Source organism: Montipora foliosa, chromosome 9, assembly GCF_036669935.1.
Source record: "Montipora foliosa isolate CH-2021 chromosome 9, ASM3666993v2, whole genome shotgun sequence".
Classification (NCBI taxonomy): Eukaryota; Metazoa; Cnidaria; class Anthozoa; order Scleractinia; family Acroporidae; genus Montipora; species Montipora foliosa.
In genome coordinates, this window is record NC_090877.1 from 37,783,072 (window position 1) to 37,798,098 (window position 15,027).

At 39.2% G+C, this 15,027-nt stretch overlaps 1 protein-coding gene across 3 annotated transcripts in view; it reads right to left on the reverse strand.

Moving 5' to 3' along the window:
- Nucleotides 1–12,359, reverse strand: part of LOC137970534 (uncharacterized) — a 30,010-nt gene extending 17,651 nt beyond the window's left edge. The window contains exons 1-2 of one of the 3 annotated variants that reach the window (XM_068817053.1): nt 12,119–12,359; nt 919–1,287 (exon numbers count right to left, since the gene is read on the reverse strand). In XM_068817053.1, coding sequence (XP_068673154.1) covers nt 919–1,287; nt 12,119–12,283 — 534 coding nt within the window. In that variant the 5' untranslated portion in view covers nt 12,284–12,359. Of the gene's footprint in view, nt 1–918; nt 1,288–8,110; nt 8,300–12,118 lie in introns of those variants that run through there. The other 2 variants (XM_068817052.1, XM_068817054.1) reach the window with 2 other exon arrangements.
- Nucleotides 12,360–15,027: the final 2,668 nt, after the last annotated feature.

Below are 15,027 nucleotides of genomic sequence, written 5' to 3' on the forward strand. Positions count from 1 at the left end.
GTAATATGCAGACTGCAGACTGGGGGTAAATGCAGACGGAGGTTATAATTTAACTGTTGAAAAAGCCCAAAGCCATTAGAAATGCTAACAGTTAAGCCGAAATATTGTTTTAGACCTAATTAGGCCTAAGGTTAGCATTTCTAAGGGGCTTGGGCTTTTTCTATAGTTACGTTATAACCTCAGTCTGCATTTTACACTGACCGTTATTACACTCTTCTATGCAATGAACTTAATATAAGTGTACCGCACGGAGAAAGAAGGAAAAGCAGGTCACAGATCACAGCGATACTGGATAAACCTAAAACTACCACAGCGACTAACCTTCAGCCTAAACAGTTTCTTTAGTCGTAATTAGGGTTACGGTTACCATTATTAAAGGGATGGGGTTGTTTAAGAGTAGTAAAACAGGGATCTCTGAACGGCACGTGGATATAATTGCTTAACATTGTTATGTAAATAGTCCGCCAGAGTTCAAGATAAATATTATTTTCAAGGCGTGAATTAGCAACTTGACACGCTAACTCAGTGTTCAAGAACAGGGACAAGTAATCCAGAGGTTTACAGTGGATCGGAGTTCAAGGAAAGCTGCGAGTGGCATATCATTGTAATACCAGAAAAAGCCGAGCGGGATCTGGAAAAAAGGACAGGACGAAGAGATAGAAAGAGGAACGCTGGGACGAAAAAGAGCAACGGTGTTAGCGATGTGGGCAGAGAATCAATGCGAGAGGGAGAGAGCAATGAGATCCATTTTTATTCATTTCGTAAGTACAAATTAGCCATGTATATATTCGATTCCCTTGGGTTTTGTCAAACGGGACTTGCATGCTAGGGCTTAAACGTGATAAGCAAGTGAGAGAGTCAGACCTTCGTTTCAGTAATTCCGAGATTATGCTACGACTCAGCTCTTAATATCCTCACCTTTCTCTGTTGGAGAGCTAGTTCAAAGGAGCTTTCTCCACTGAAGGGGTTCTGGGAGACCATGAAATCCATCTTCTTCTCGTTCATTTTTCTGGTAAAATGTGCGTGTAGCTTCACATTCTCCGTCAATTTTGCGTCGAGTTTCAAGTCTTCGTAATCATTGAATGTCTCGTTGTAGCGTTGAAACTTGATATTGGTTGGTGGAACGTCATCCGAGAGCTCATCAGAAAACTCGCGCAGAAAGTTATAACGAAGCTCTGGTACCCCCTCGCCCTTGTTAAGAGTAAGGATACGTTTGGAGTCTCCAAAAGTCACGTGTACCTTAAATGATTTTCTCAGAGCCATCAGGGTCTGCAATAATTCCTTGCACTATAAGAAACAAGTGATTTTCAAAGGTCATCAAAGAAATTTTCAGTTTTGTGCAGCTAGTTTTAAAGGAAAGTCATTACAATCATATTTCAACATTACAAAAGTTAGTGTGTTAACGATGAAACAACAACGATATTGAATGTAAGGAGAAATGTAGACTCGGAAAAATATCCGTAAAATATCTATCCCATCTGGGACTCGGATATTTTTCCGAGTCTACATTTCTCCTTACATTCAATACAAAAGTTAGTTAAGACAAAATTGGCAGTTGCAACTGTTTGTCCCGCGACCGAAGTAGAGAGAGGACTGGGTGTATTCTATATGACGTCACAAAGTGATAATGGTGAGCTTAAGGAAGGCCAACGACGATGTCTACTGCGAGAACGCCACAAACAAATGGAGCAAAAAGTTCTGCACGCCCTGCATGCCCTCGCGTTTTACATTTGTGAACATTTCTACGCCGTTGTCGCCCCGACAACGACGTGTTTTGAGCAAATTTCAGGTTATGTGGAGAACGCGAGTACCTGAACTTTTAGAACATACTTTTTCCTGTTTTTTTTTTCTTTTTTTTTTTTTTGGCTAGTTCTCAGTACGATTTTGTTTCAGCGACAAAAATGCGGAAAAATATAGATGAAACTTTGACTTATTAGGGGCTACATATGGATACCTTTTTTCAGTTGTACTGGATTAAATAATGAAAGGGAAGATGTTGCGTGTTGTCATAGCAATACGTTTTCAAAAACCAGTTTTCCGAAGTCTTTAAGCTTCCAAGTTTTCAAAGTCTGGTTGTGATCATCATTATGAGATCAGAAGAAAATATTTATCCAACTTTATAAATAGTAATAATAACCAACGAACTTTATTTAAAGTGTCAACAGTATTTAAGGACGGTGCACTAACTGGGGTCCCTGTGCAGAAATCAAGGCAGCCTTTACACGAACAGGGACATAGATCGAGACTTATCGATACCGTGTCGATTTGAAACGGCTGCCTAAAGTGGAGCGTTTTTTGAAACGATGCGATTTCATCTGTCCTGTAAACGGCGAAACCGCATCGATTTGAATATGGTTACTATTTTGGCGCGAAATTTGCATTGTTCAATTCAAAATAGTGAATTTAGCACGTAGTGCAGCGCTCGCTTTACCATCACGACTTGGATTTTCTGGCGAAAACGGTTCCGTGTAAACACTTCCAAACCGCATCGATTTTGAGGCGGTTTCGAAGTCATGAAACCGTGTCGATGTGAAATCGCGTTCGTGTAAACGCTGCCTAAATCATGACATCAAATTGACGGTTGTTTTTTTCCTCGGAGAACCCAGAGAAAAACCTCCTGGAGCAGAGTAGAGAACCAATTAACTCAACCCTCATGTGCAGCCAATTCAAGCCAGTCTAGGAATCGAACCCAGACCACATTGGTGAAAGGTGCTCCCATCACCGCGTCATCCTTGCTACTTGAAATAGTGGAAGGAATTCGTTTTTGGCACAGATGTCCATTTTTCTGCCAATGATGCTCCTTATCTTAAAGAAACACTGCAGATTAATATTACTCAATCGAGATGAAATTATTTCTCGTCTAAAAGGTGTTTTTTTTCAAGCGGGTTTTTGCATAGCACAAATCTATCGGCGTGCGCGCGCGGAGCACCATTGGTAAGAAAATATGGTAACCCAGCGATGCGAGAAATCTTGGTTTTATAACCATGACGTCATCAACCGTCCGTACATATGTGCGTACGTCCGTCCGTCCACCCTTCCATGTATGCCAATGTGAAAAGTATCATGTTAGTTTACAGCATACATCTTTGATATTAGACATCCATCTTTTGATTAATTGACACCTGTCAAAACAAGGTATCCGCTGACCAGTATCACATAACCATATCGCGGGCTCAAGCTTAAGCTCACCGAGGTCAGCTGGTTTTTTTTTTTAAGTTGACCGCTGACCAGGTACTGGTTTTCGATGGGATTGCAGGCTCAACCTAGGTGAACTCACCTGAACATAAGCGAGGCTTCACTTTTCGCGCGCTTTCTATGGCTTGACGCGGCTACACGGCCATACTATATCTCAACTAAAGTTTTTACACACTCAAACGCTTTCCGTGTTCGGGTGGAAAACGGTTTGGAAGATGTTTTCTTTCTGCCTTTTTCGCTGGTTTAAATCCAGTTTGACATATCATGATATCTGTGGTCCACACTGGTGGCTACGCATTTATTCAAGTCAAGCATCGGCGGGATGTGAACTTAAAGCTGAGTGTTTAGTTTTAATTTTCTTAGAGCCTCTTTTTTCTCTGTATTGCAATTTTTGACATATCTTTAGAAGCTCTGACAAGGTTACATGATGCCTGGAGGACCTATGTCTAGAACAGAAACGAAAGGACTGAGCGAAAGAGAACGACAACGACAAAACTGAATACCAGTAATAGCTCATACTTAGCACACAAATTCTTTCCTGGGGCACTAAACCGTTTGTTATTTTTACGGATGCGTTATTTAAAGTGGATGCATATTTTTAAAAGGTGGTTTAATCGGTTCTTCCTTTTTTCAGGAATAAAAATTGAATTTTTATATTGTCAACTGGAATTAATAACAATTATCTGTACTCTTTTGGACATAAAGAAAAAGTTGATTTGTTTGTTTGTTTTCCTCTGAAATGCGAGCGAACAGGTGCTTTTTTAATTCGTTTGCCCAACTGGTTTTTGTTGTGCCTCGACAGTGACAAGAAGATTTTGCCCTTATGTTATAAACACGTATTCGCATTGAGTTCTCGTAAAGTTAGGGGGAAATCTCAGTAGCTTGTGTTTCAGAAGTTTGTTTAAAGCACCCAAATGTTATTTAAGGACGTTCGCGCAAAAATGTTCTAACATTGATTTTTTCCTGCAAACTTTACCATTGAAAGATGATGAGTTAGTAATGCCAGAAATGTAAAAAAACTGGGGGGGTGACCGACTTCGTTTTGGCGAGAACTTGTCCGGAAGAACACCCTAAATCTGAAAAATCCGGCTTCTTTAGCGAATAAGGCCACAACGTCTGTAAGCCCAAAAATATTGCAATTACATCTTTGAATTGAAATGTTCTCTACCAAACTTTGTTTAAGTGGACCCATCAAGTGAATTAAGTTAACTGTTGAGGTTCGCATTTAGCGACCATAGTTTCCTGCGCCTCGCAGCCGGAAGATGGCAGGATTCCATGTCCCGAGGACAGAAAACGTGAAATTTTAACTTCCCACATTGGTTTTTTTGTTCAGGTTTGGACAATTAATGTGGAGATAATTGTAAATAAAATATGTTTCTGAAAAGAAAAGTAGGGGTCACCGAACATCCAAGATCGTTAAATCCAAGCAAAGCTATAGCAATGGCCATCTGCCCTATCATTGTTCATTTTATTCGTGTATGTCGCGTCCACTTATTGATTAGTGATCATTAATTGTAACTTTCGTTTGTTCTATTGTTGATTTTGTCTTTAGTGAGATGATACGTCGCACAATGCTTAAAGTTCGACGTTTGAAACGGGCTTAAGAATAAGTAACACGGGAGCTCCACTTTTAGGCTTGGCTAAATCTACATATTACGTTTTACATTCCTTCGCTTTCTTTTATGTAGCTTCTTTACCTTCCGCTTTTGTATTTTGTAACTTTTGTATGTTTGGTATTCTTCGTTTATTTTGTAGTACCGTGCGGATGTCTAGTAAACCGTCAAAGAAAACATAAAAACATGCCTGACTTCGCTTACACGAACTTCCTACACCACCAATTTTATTTTACACGATTTCCGTAACGGGTGACTTGCAATTATTACAAGAATATTTTAGACAACGTTCTCGTGGCCGTCGTCTTCGTCCTCGCTAAGGTCCCTAATGAACAAAACATTCATGACTGTCATTGCCTACATAAAGAAGCTAGTGTTTGAAAACAGATATTTACTGGACAAGAGGCTTGGAAATGGCATTCATATAAAAATACTTCCCTTTGAAACGTTTAATTTGTAAGTCGCTTTCATACTAGCTATCAAGCGTGGTGCGGATCAATAATTACAAAGTGATTTCAGAGAGGAGGAGAGAGAGAAAGGAAAAAAAAAATAAGTTATTTACCAGCTAAGGGTCGGCCCGTATAGCGGAAAACTGTGACCTCGTTATTGAAAAAGGTGCCCTCGGCCTGTCGCCTCTGGCACCATTTTCAAGACCTCGGTCAAAGTTTTTCGCTATACGGACTAAAATAGTATTCTACACAACTTCCACAACGGGTGACTTGGATCGATTATAGTAAGGGTAATAATATTTTAGACAACGTTCTCGTAGCCGGCGAGGTCTTCTTCCTTGCTTAAAGGGGCTAGGTCACGCAATTTTAGGCAATTTCAGCACTGATCGAATGGTCATAGAATTAACTAAAATATCAAAATAACTGTTCAAAACTATAGAAGAACTCTAAGAAAACACAGGGAAGCCAAGAAGTTACATGGATGGACAAAACTGAAGAGGATTGAAATGGATTGACTTTGGGTAAATTTGAAAAACGTCGGCCCACCTTTTTTCAAATTTATATCAGTCTATATCAAAATGTCATTTACAAAGCTGGAAAATCATTCTCAGTTGTTATGTGGCCGTGATTTTGCAAATGAAAGACTCTTGCTCTGCCAATTTGATGTTTAGAGCTCATAATTAACAAAATTAAACAAAATTACCTAAAATAGTGTGACCTAGCCCCTTTAAGGTCCTCAATGAACAAAAGATTCGTGACTTTCATTGCCTCGCATGAACTTAACTGAATTTCCGCTGCGTAAAAGACCACAACCATAGACAAGCCGGATGAAGCTTATCTTAATAATCTCTTGCCATAGAGGATTTACCAAAAGTGCACCGGCTTACCGCAGAGGTTATGCTGATTTTGTTTCAGCGCAAAAAAATGCGGAAAAATATAAATGAAACTTTGACTTATTAGTGGCTACATATGGATACCTCTTTTCAGTTCTACTGGATTAAACAATAAAAAGGAGGATATTGCGTGTTATCATGACAAAAACTTTTCAAAAATCAGTTTCATTATAAGTAGTTTCAAGTTTTCCAAGAGTCAGAGTGGTTATGATCATCATTATGAGATCAGAAGAAAATCAGTTTATCCCACTTTATGAAAAGTCATAATAACCAAGTGTCAGCTGTATTTAACGATGGAGCACTAATTGGGGGCCCTGTACAGAAATCAAATCATGATATCAAATCGAAGATTGGTTTTGCCCTCGGAGAACCCGGAGAAAAATCTCCTGGAGCAGAGTAGAGAACCAATTAACTCAACCCAGATCTGCCGCCACTTAAAGCCAGTCTGGAAATCGAACCCGGACCACATTCCGGTGAAACGTGGTCCCATCACCGCGCCATCCCTGCTACCTGAAATAATGGAAGGAATTCGTTTTTGGCACAGATGTGCATATTTCTGCCGATGATACTCCTTATCTTAAAAAACCACTGCAGATTAAAGGCGCTGTTACACTGTGAAACTTGTCTCGCAATGTTTTGGCGACATTGTGGCGGGACAAGTTGCACGAAACATTTCACAGTGTAACATACCCTGCAACGGCCAAAATCGTTGCGAGACAACGAGGCCGTTGCAGGGTATGTTACACTGTGAAATGTTTCGTGCAACTTGTCCCGCTACAATGTCGCCAACTCCATCTTGAAAAATCTTAAACGCAAACTTAGTCCAAAACAAACTAAATCTGTCTGGGCACAAAATTTGAAACTGTGAAAGAAAAAAAATTATTCGTAATTGAAACTTAAAAGTTCCTGAACTGTGAGATCTGAACGGATCTCAAAAGCGACATTAACTGTTTGAAAAATGTACTGAATTTGCATGACATCGCCCCCATGACATAAGGATCAATTGTAAAGCGTTAACTAACGCGATAAATAAGGTCCAATACTGAATTGAATTTACTCATATAATTCGATTTATTAACAGGTTTTTCAGTTAGTAATGCGCCGGGAATTCTACCCACAAAATGATTTAAATCAGTGACGTTGGTGAACCAAGATACCACAAGACAAGTAACTGTGTGAGCATGTTTAACAGACAATTGTGGCCAAGTGCCCAACGGGCTACTCTGTGTAACCAATCAAGCGATTTGTTCATCTTCAAAGTTAAACTGGCGCAGGAACAGGGCACAGAGCGACGCTTAAGAATTAAAAAGCTAAAAACCGACCACTGCTCGCTTTATTGTGGGTGTGTCAGAGAGCACCAGCGTTAGTCTGCAAGCAGGTCTCTCTCTCTGCGGTGGGAGAGGAGAGCCCTCGTTCTACCCCCAACCTCAGTCCCTCGGAGGGCCTGATGCATTGGGATGCATTGCAGTGAATTAAAAGCCATACAAAGAGTGGCAATGAACCCGTTAAAATCCAGGTTTGAACGCGGTATACACGAATTTTGATCAGTTCGCATGTAAGCCATGGCAGCGAATAGTTTGTTGTTTGAATAGTAATTACAAAGTATAGTCAAGTTAATGAAATTTCATCGGGGCGACATTTACATATTCCTCTGATTTTTAGTGAGTTACCAAAATGATACATTCCAAAACTAAACGTAACTGAACACCGTGGACAGAAGGAAACCGAGAACAAGTCAGCAGCTTACGGCGTTTGTGTTATAATTCCTTGTCTGTTTGGTCTTCCTATGAATAAAGGAGTCAGCCGGGTAGTTGCAAAAGCAGGCGGAAAAAAAGCTATTAAATTAAATTTCAGGACCTTTAATTTGACTGAGGTGATTCTTCTTTAGTACAAGGACTATTACGCAGTCATAAATCAATTTCTTGCGTACGGAAAAACTTACAATCATTTCTGTACCTACCTTAAATCAAATGAGATCTGCCGGAAGGATGGAGCCTTGCAAATACTTAATGATCGATGTATCCCGGCGCTTTTATTTAGACGCCAACCATGAATAAATATTTTGCCATTACCATGGTGAAACTGGCTTGGCAAGCGAGGCCGGAAATGAATCACATACCAAACGGCGAAAATTCCATTGTTAATACTTATGCCGCGATACTTGAAAAATCAGGAACAAGCAAAATCACGACTGTCAACTTGCTTACAATTCGAATGATCAGTTATTTAACATACGTGATCATAGGAATGTTAATCTCAATTTTAATTTAATGAATTCGCGTTAATTTAAGTCGCGCTTATTATGTTGAGCGTTATTTTCCGCGACGTTAATTAATGCACCTTTAATTTTCGCGCATGTTAACCCTAACTTTGAAAAATTTCCAGTCATTCATGACACCTAAAAACCAATCAAATAAGGTGCAAGCTTTCTTTCTTTCCTTTAACCCCTATAGATCGTTTTCACTGTCACGCAATAAAAAAAATAAATCAAAAACTATCCAGTGCAGAACGCTAAGAAATTGTATAGAAGATGAAGAAATAAGACACTTGTCCAAGTTTTAGGCCTCTACGTTTCCCCAAACGTCAGATATTCGTCGAAATGTTTCGCAGAAATTTACAGAGCCCAGTATGAAAACGCCATATATATTGGTGTACCTCAGTGGTACTGATTATCACTACTGAAAAACAAGCATTTACATAAGCACTTTTCCAAATGCTCTAACTTCTAAAAGGGCTCAAAATCATGAGATAAGTATATATTTTTCAACAAACTTGATCGTAGCTTTGTGTCACGCACCTACATAATCCGGAAATTCAAAATGCTCTGGTTTTCACACGAAGCACACTATTAAGCTGTGAAATTGTCAACAGATATAGATATGCCGCCTCTTATGCCTGATGAGGATAAAAACTTTGGTGGATCTTTAGTTTTAGATTTTGGAAGGTGATGACGTCACGTGAAAACGATCTATTGTATTAGAATTTTCAGGACTGTTTTGTTGAGCAGAGGGCTCAGTTTCGTTAAGTAATTTTTTTTTGTATCCAGTGGCGAATAAATTTGTTCCAGTGATCACTGACAATTGTGTCTTAATCGCGTTAATTTCCTATATCGTAAAATTCTACCTCCTTCTTCGCGTTAATTTCCAATGTCATAGTTTCATAGAGCGTTAATTTCCTAATAAGGAAAAACTGATATATAAATTTACAGGCGGAAAGCTTTTGTTTACGCACACATACACATTCTTGGCCGGCGGCTAGATAAAGAAAGGAAGAGGTTGTGGCGATGCTTTCGAAAAAAAACTGTCCTTTTGAGTCGGTGGGTGTTCGAAACAGACGAAGGAAATTTGGTTAATTTAATAAGTCAATGAAAATAAATTGATCTCGGTAAGGAATTTGAAAGGACCGGTTTGACCTTCGTCTGGACATCGTGTTTGGCCCAACATTGTCGTGCATTTAGGATTTGTCGTATACTCACAGAGAGTTTTGTTATCATAGTATAGAGTAAAACAAGAATAAATCAAGAAGACATTCCATTATTTCATGGGGATAGCGGTGCATGTACGTCCTATGGGTGATGTTGATTTTTATGTGGGTGTGAAGGGGCTTGGCCATTAGTGGAAATACGACGACATGAATTTGTGAGTAAATTAATAGCATGAGAGGCGTTCGTTGATTCCGTGAGAGAGTGTACCTAGTTGAAAGATGAATTTTTGTTCGAGACTTTGAGGGCTTTCTGTGTCCCCGTAGTATGAGTAAGGATAGGCAGCAAATTGTCATGTTTTGCTGGGATTGATTAGGAAGATTAAAATGGCGTGCAACTGGTGTCGTTTTTTTTTTTTTTTCTACATCTCATAGGTGATTGAGAAAGGGGTCCGCCAATCGTCTCCCAGGCCTGTTTCGCCTACGTAGATCTTCATACAATGTGTGCAGGCTATGTAACAGATGACATTTACCGGGAGATGCATGTAAAGTGGTCAGTGATTTTACGGATCGATTCGATCCTGAGATCTTAAAGAACCTTACTCGCCCACTTTACACTGAGCGCCTTTGTTGTTTCTGTTATCCGGTAAATTGGAGCGTCTACTTCCGTATAAGAACAGACTTAACTGATTAGAGTGTAATGAGAAGTTACATTACATTACACTCTAATCAGTTAAGTCTGTTCAAATATAAGTGCTTCACGGCCAACCTTTGCAAAAACGTAATCCTTCCTTGTACTTCCAATCGAGAGGAAACTTAGAATATTTTTGTCAGGGAAATAAAAAAACACTTCGAAGATCCTCGAGGAGGATTTTCCTGTGAAGTTAAATTGATTTCGATCTGAAAAAACCACAGAATACCTTCATTTGAACTTTCAACTGGACCTTTAGTAATAAGCAAGCAACCCATATTTATTTTATACCTAAGCAGTTTGCAATGGAAACAACAAGGCGAGATAGTTTAATTCGCTGCTAGCGCGGTACTTGGTAAGTAAGCTTATGGGTCGGGTCGCACTTGAGACAAATTTCTCAAATGTCCCAAGATGTCGCTGACAATGTTTGTCTCCGAACATGTCCGAGACAATTAAATGGTTGCGTCTTCGGGTCGCATCTGTAGAAATATAAACGCCGGCAAAGTAAAGAAAGGACCTGTCACTGAATAATTTTACCGCGTAATAATAATTCTCATTTCCCGCTCAACGTGGAGAATAGAAACGGCCGCCATGAATCTGCTCCAGATCGCTTTGTTTCTTAGTTTTTGTGGTCATGGTGCGCTAAGTGCACTTCACACTATAGAGTACCGAAGTGTGACGTCACAAAAAATAAATTTGTGAAATTATGGGATTTGGCGCGATTTTCAAATAGAGCGTCCTTAGAAAAGGGGCCTTGCCAAAAATCACCTCTTAATTGTAATTCCCAGCCGAAATATAAAGGATGAAAGTTTGATACTGCCCCATATAAATCTCTAATTTTGAGCTGGTTCCAAACTGAAGGAACCAGAACAAATTTTGAAGAGTTTTTCTCTGTCCTTGTGTGGGCCCAGTTCCATCACTAGGGCTAACGCTCACATGGTTCATATGGGATAGAAACCTAGCACTTCACGTTATACTACACTCTCTTCAGTTAATTCTGTTTTAAAATATAGTGCTACACGGCCAACGTTTGTATAAACGTAACCTTTCCATAAATAAATAAGATGAGAGGACCCAAAATAGATCCTTGTGGTACTCCATGGTTAATACAGGCCAAGGACGAATTCTGACCATCAATGCAGACCAATTGACATCTACCCGAGAGATATGACTGACAACCAATCATATGCTCTGTCGTTCAAACCATAGGCCTCCAATTTCAACGATAATAAATTGTGGTCAACCATGTCGAAGGCTCTACAGTAGTCAACGAGTAGTACTCCACTGACTCTGTTGTTGTCCACATTTAATAAGAGCTCATCAACTATTTTAATTCAGAGCCGCCTCAGTACCAAAGTGCTAACGAAAACCTGAATAAATCAAGTTGTTCACTTGAAGAAAGTCATACAAGGAATCGTGGTAGTATTCCGAAGAGTGAAGACAACGTCACGATCGATCTTTTATGGAATTGACAAGATTTGTCAATCTGGATAAGTCACTATTTAAATCTAATAACTTCTCCCTAAGTTTATCGGCGATCTGCGAGAAATGAATGTTAAATTCCTCAGCAAGTTCACTAGGATCATCAATCACTTTCCCGTCCACTTCGAGGCTACTAACACAGGATTCCATTTAACAATTTGTTTTTTTTGCAAGTCGACTTGATATTGTTTTCAAAAGCAGACTTGTGAAAATCACGTTTCACCAACGTAACAGCTTTATTTCTGGCTACACGATAGTCGTCCCAACTTTTGTCCGTATTTAAACGCCTAGCAGTTTCCTTAGAAAGCTGTCCCTGATACGAAGCTGATCGAGTACTTGTCTAGTAATGCAGGGACATTGATATTTATATCTGACCTTTTTTTTCTTGCCAAGGGCAGCACAGGGATAAATCATCATTGTAAATACGTTCCCAAGAGGCCACAACATCGTCAATATCATCAAAGACAAAACAGGTGTCGTCCCAAGGAGCATTCTTAAGCGTATCAATGAACTACTGTATTCTTCATTGAATTTTTTCATGTTTCGGTATTTGATTCTGATATTTTTGTGACATTTGGAGTGGAACACTTCATTATGGTATTTACGAACACAAAAGACAGGCAAATGGTCAGATAATCCAATGTCACGAGTTTCAACCGCAACAATTCGTCGAGGTAGATTAGGGTAAACATGATCGAGACAAGTCCCACTGGAGGGGCGCGTGACTTCAGTAGTGAGCTGTTTAAAATTCATACTGCGAAGACCCTTAAGAAGGTCAAGCCTAAGCCCTCATTTCAGTGATTAGGCCTAAGCACTCTCTGAAATTTTAGCTTTCATTTTATGGGTTAGAGTAACTGCACTAACTCAAATACCATAAAAGTATTTTTAACCTAACTTTTTTGCAAAGTTTACTCCTTGAGCCACCAGCTTCAACTTTGATACTTTGTTCTAAAAGCCAAAGCCGTTGTAAAGCAAAGAAAGTCAAAGTAATGATCGCACTTTAAAACCCTTTCACCCCTAAACCGGCCATACTTGGTATTTTACTCTGTCTAAAGCCAGAGTATTTTGCTCTGTCTAACACCAGACGATTTTACTTGTCAATGGGGAACCCCATGGAGTCAACAGTCTTACAGTACTTCTCAACATAAAGAAAATGAATTCTGTGGACTTGAACATTCCCAAAAGAAATGCCGTATATTCCAGATATACTCTTTAAGATTTACCTGCTTCAGGAACTTCAAATCAATGAAATTTTGAATACTTTTCCTGAACTCCTGCAAACTTTGTACACTTTTTACATGTGCTAACTATAATGAAGATACACTACAGGAAATAAAAGCTTAAAACTAACAGACACAGGATATCTACACATAAGGGATAAGAAAAATAAATCAATTGCTATCCAAAATATCATAATGCAAATACACCAAAAGGTAACGGTCGATTGACAAGTTCCTTGTGCAAAATGGTAGAGCATGTTTGAAGTCCAGCAGGACGAAGATGAGAAGTTATGATAAAAACTTTAAACATATTTTTTACCAAAATTATTCTACTACCGTCAACCCCAATGAGACCTTATGCATGGGACACTGTTTCTAGCTGCAGCTCCAAATCACATAATATATTCAGGGGCGGATCTAGCATTTTTTGAAAGTGGGGGCCGAACAAGATTACTAATTAGCGCGCGTTAGCGCGCCTCGGTAGCGCCTTAGGTGCTACTTTCTAGGGCGGTCTGGGGGCATGCCCCCCCAGAAAATTTTGAAAATTTGGTTACTCTTAAATGCAATCTGGTGCAATCTGGAAAGTGAAATATCAGGATTCCATATTGAATAAAATTATATGTTGTGGTTATAATGATGCATGGTTTGTGACTCTACGCTCCAAAGTCACAACAGCCTTGGAAGAAACGAATGAAGTGTCTGTATACCACAAGTGCGCAGGATGGTGTTCTTTACGTCTGCTTTCTTAGCCATTTTCTGAATCTTTTCATGCACTGAATGCGCAAACACTGTTTTTGCATCCTTGCGTATATCTGCCAGCTGATCTTTTACCACGTTAATATGCCTGTATGCCTCAATAACATCCAATGTCCAACCCTGTAACGAACGGCTAAGTCCTACCCTGAATCCAAAAAGATGCTTGGCAGTGTAAAAGCCAGCAATGAACACAGGGTTCTTGATTTGATGGAACAGCACATAAGCACGTACGTATCTCAATGTTATTCTCATTGTACCTAACCAAAATATATATAATTATATATATAGACATTAAGATTTTACGTTGTTACAGTCTCTGTAAAATAGGTTGACTGTAGACAAGTAATTCTCATCCAGTGTTCTTCGTCATTTCAAAAGGATGACATTAACGCCGGTAACGTTGAAAGCTTTTTCGCACAACTTTGGTCATACTATTAGCGAAAAATCATGCTTTAGCTAAAAAAATCAAAAGCTCCAACAGACTGCTTACAAAATTATAAAATTATCCGCCCCTGATATTAATAAATTTTGCCATGTAAGAAAAGAACAAACATGTGGGGTGTAAGCAAAAAAAGTCCAAGGCAATAAAGCTTCCTTTCAGCCTTTTCAGGAACAACTACCCACTGTCAACCATACTTGACTCAAAACAGAATTTCCTTGATCCAACAACACATGACTGTCCCCTAAAACCAAAATTACATCATTAATGCTGCCAGAAAACAATAGTCTAAAAAACCTGAATCTATAGATACCTATATACATCTGTACCTACACTTCTGTTCTTCCAAACATTATTTTAACTAACATGGATTTTGATTTTGATTTTAAACTCAAAATAATTGCAAATCCATAACTTGGTAACTACTTGAACGCAAGGATCGTTGAGTTGTGACTGCTAAAAAGTATAATAACCTGGACATTCACCAGAAAAGGGAATATAAATGACCTTAAAAGCAGCTATTTAGAATATTTGATACTAGGGTTACGTTCCCAATGACACAATCACATTCAAAATCAAATTCATACCTGATCGAATCATTGATCATTCATGTAGAGGTGCCGATCGTAAGGTGCAACGCGTTGAACAATATTGCCATTTCCCTGCCACCCGGTACAAGCCAATTCACACATGAACGGAAACCTTAGGAATCCTCCTTTCTGCACATTACGGTAACTTTTTGTACCCGGTGGCAACAAACTTTCCACATTAAAAATTGCTCAAAAAACTCACCTGTTTCGCAGCTCTTTTCCCACGAAATAAAATTTTCCAGGAGCAAATTTTCCGAGGATGATGGTTGGATTGGATTT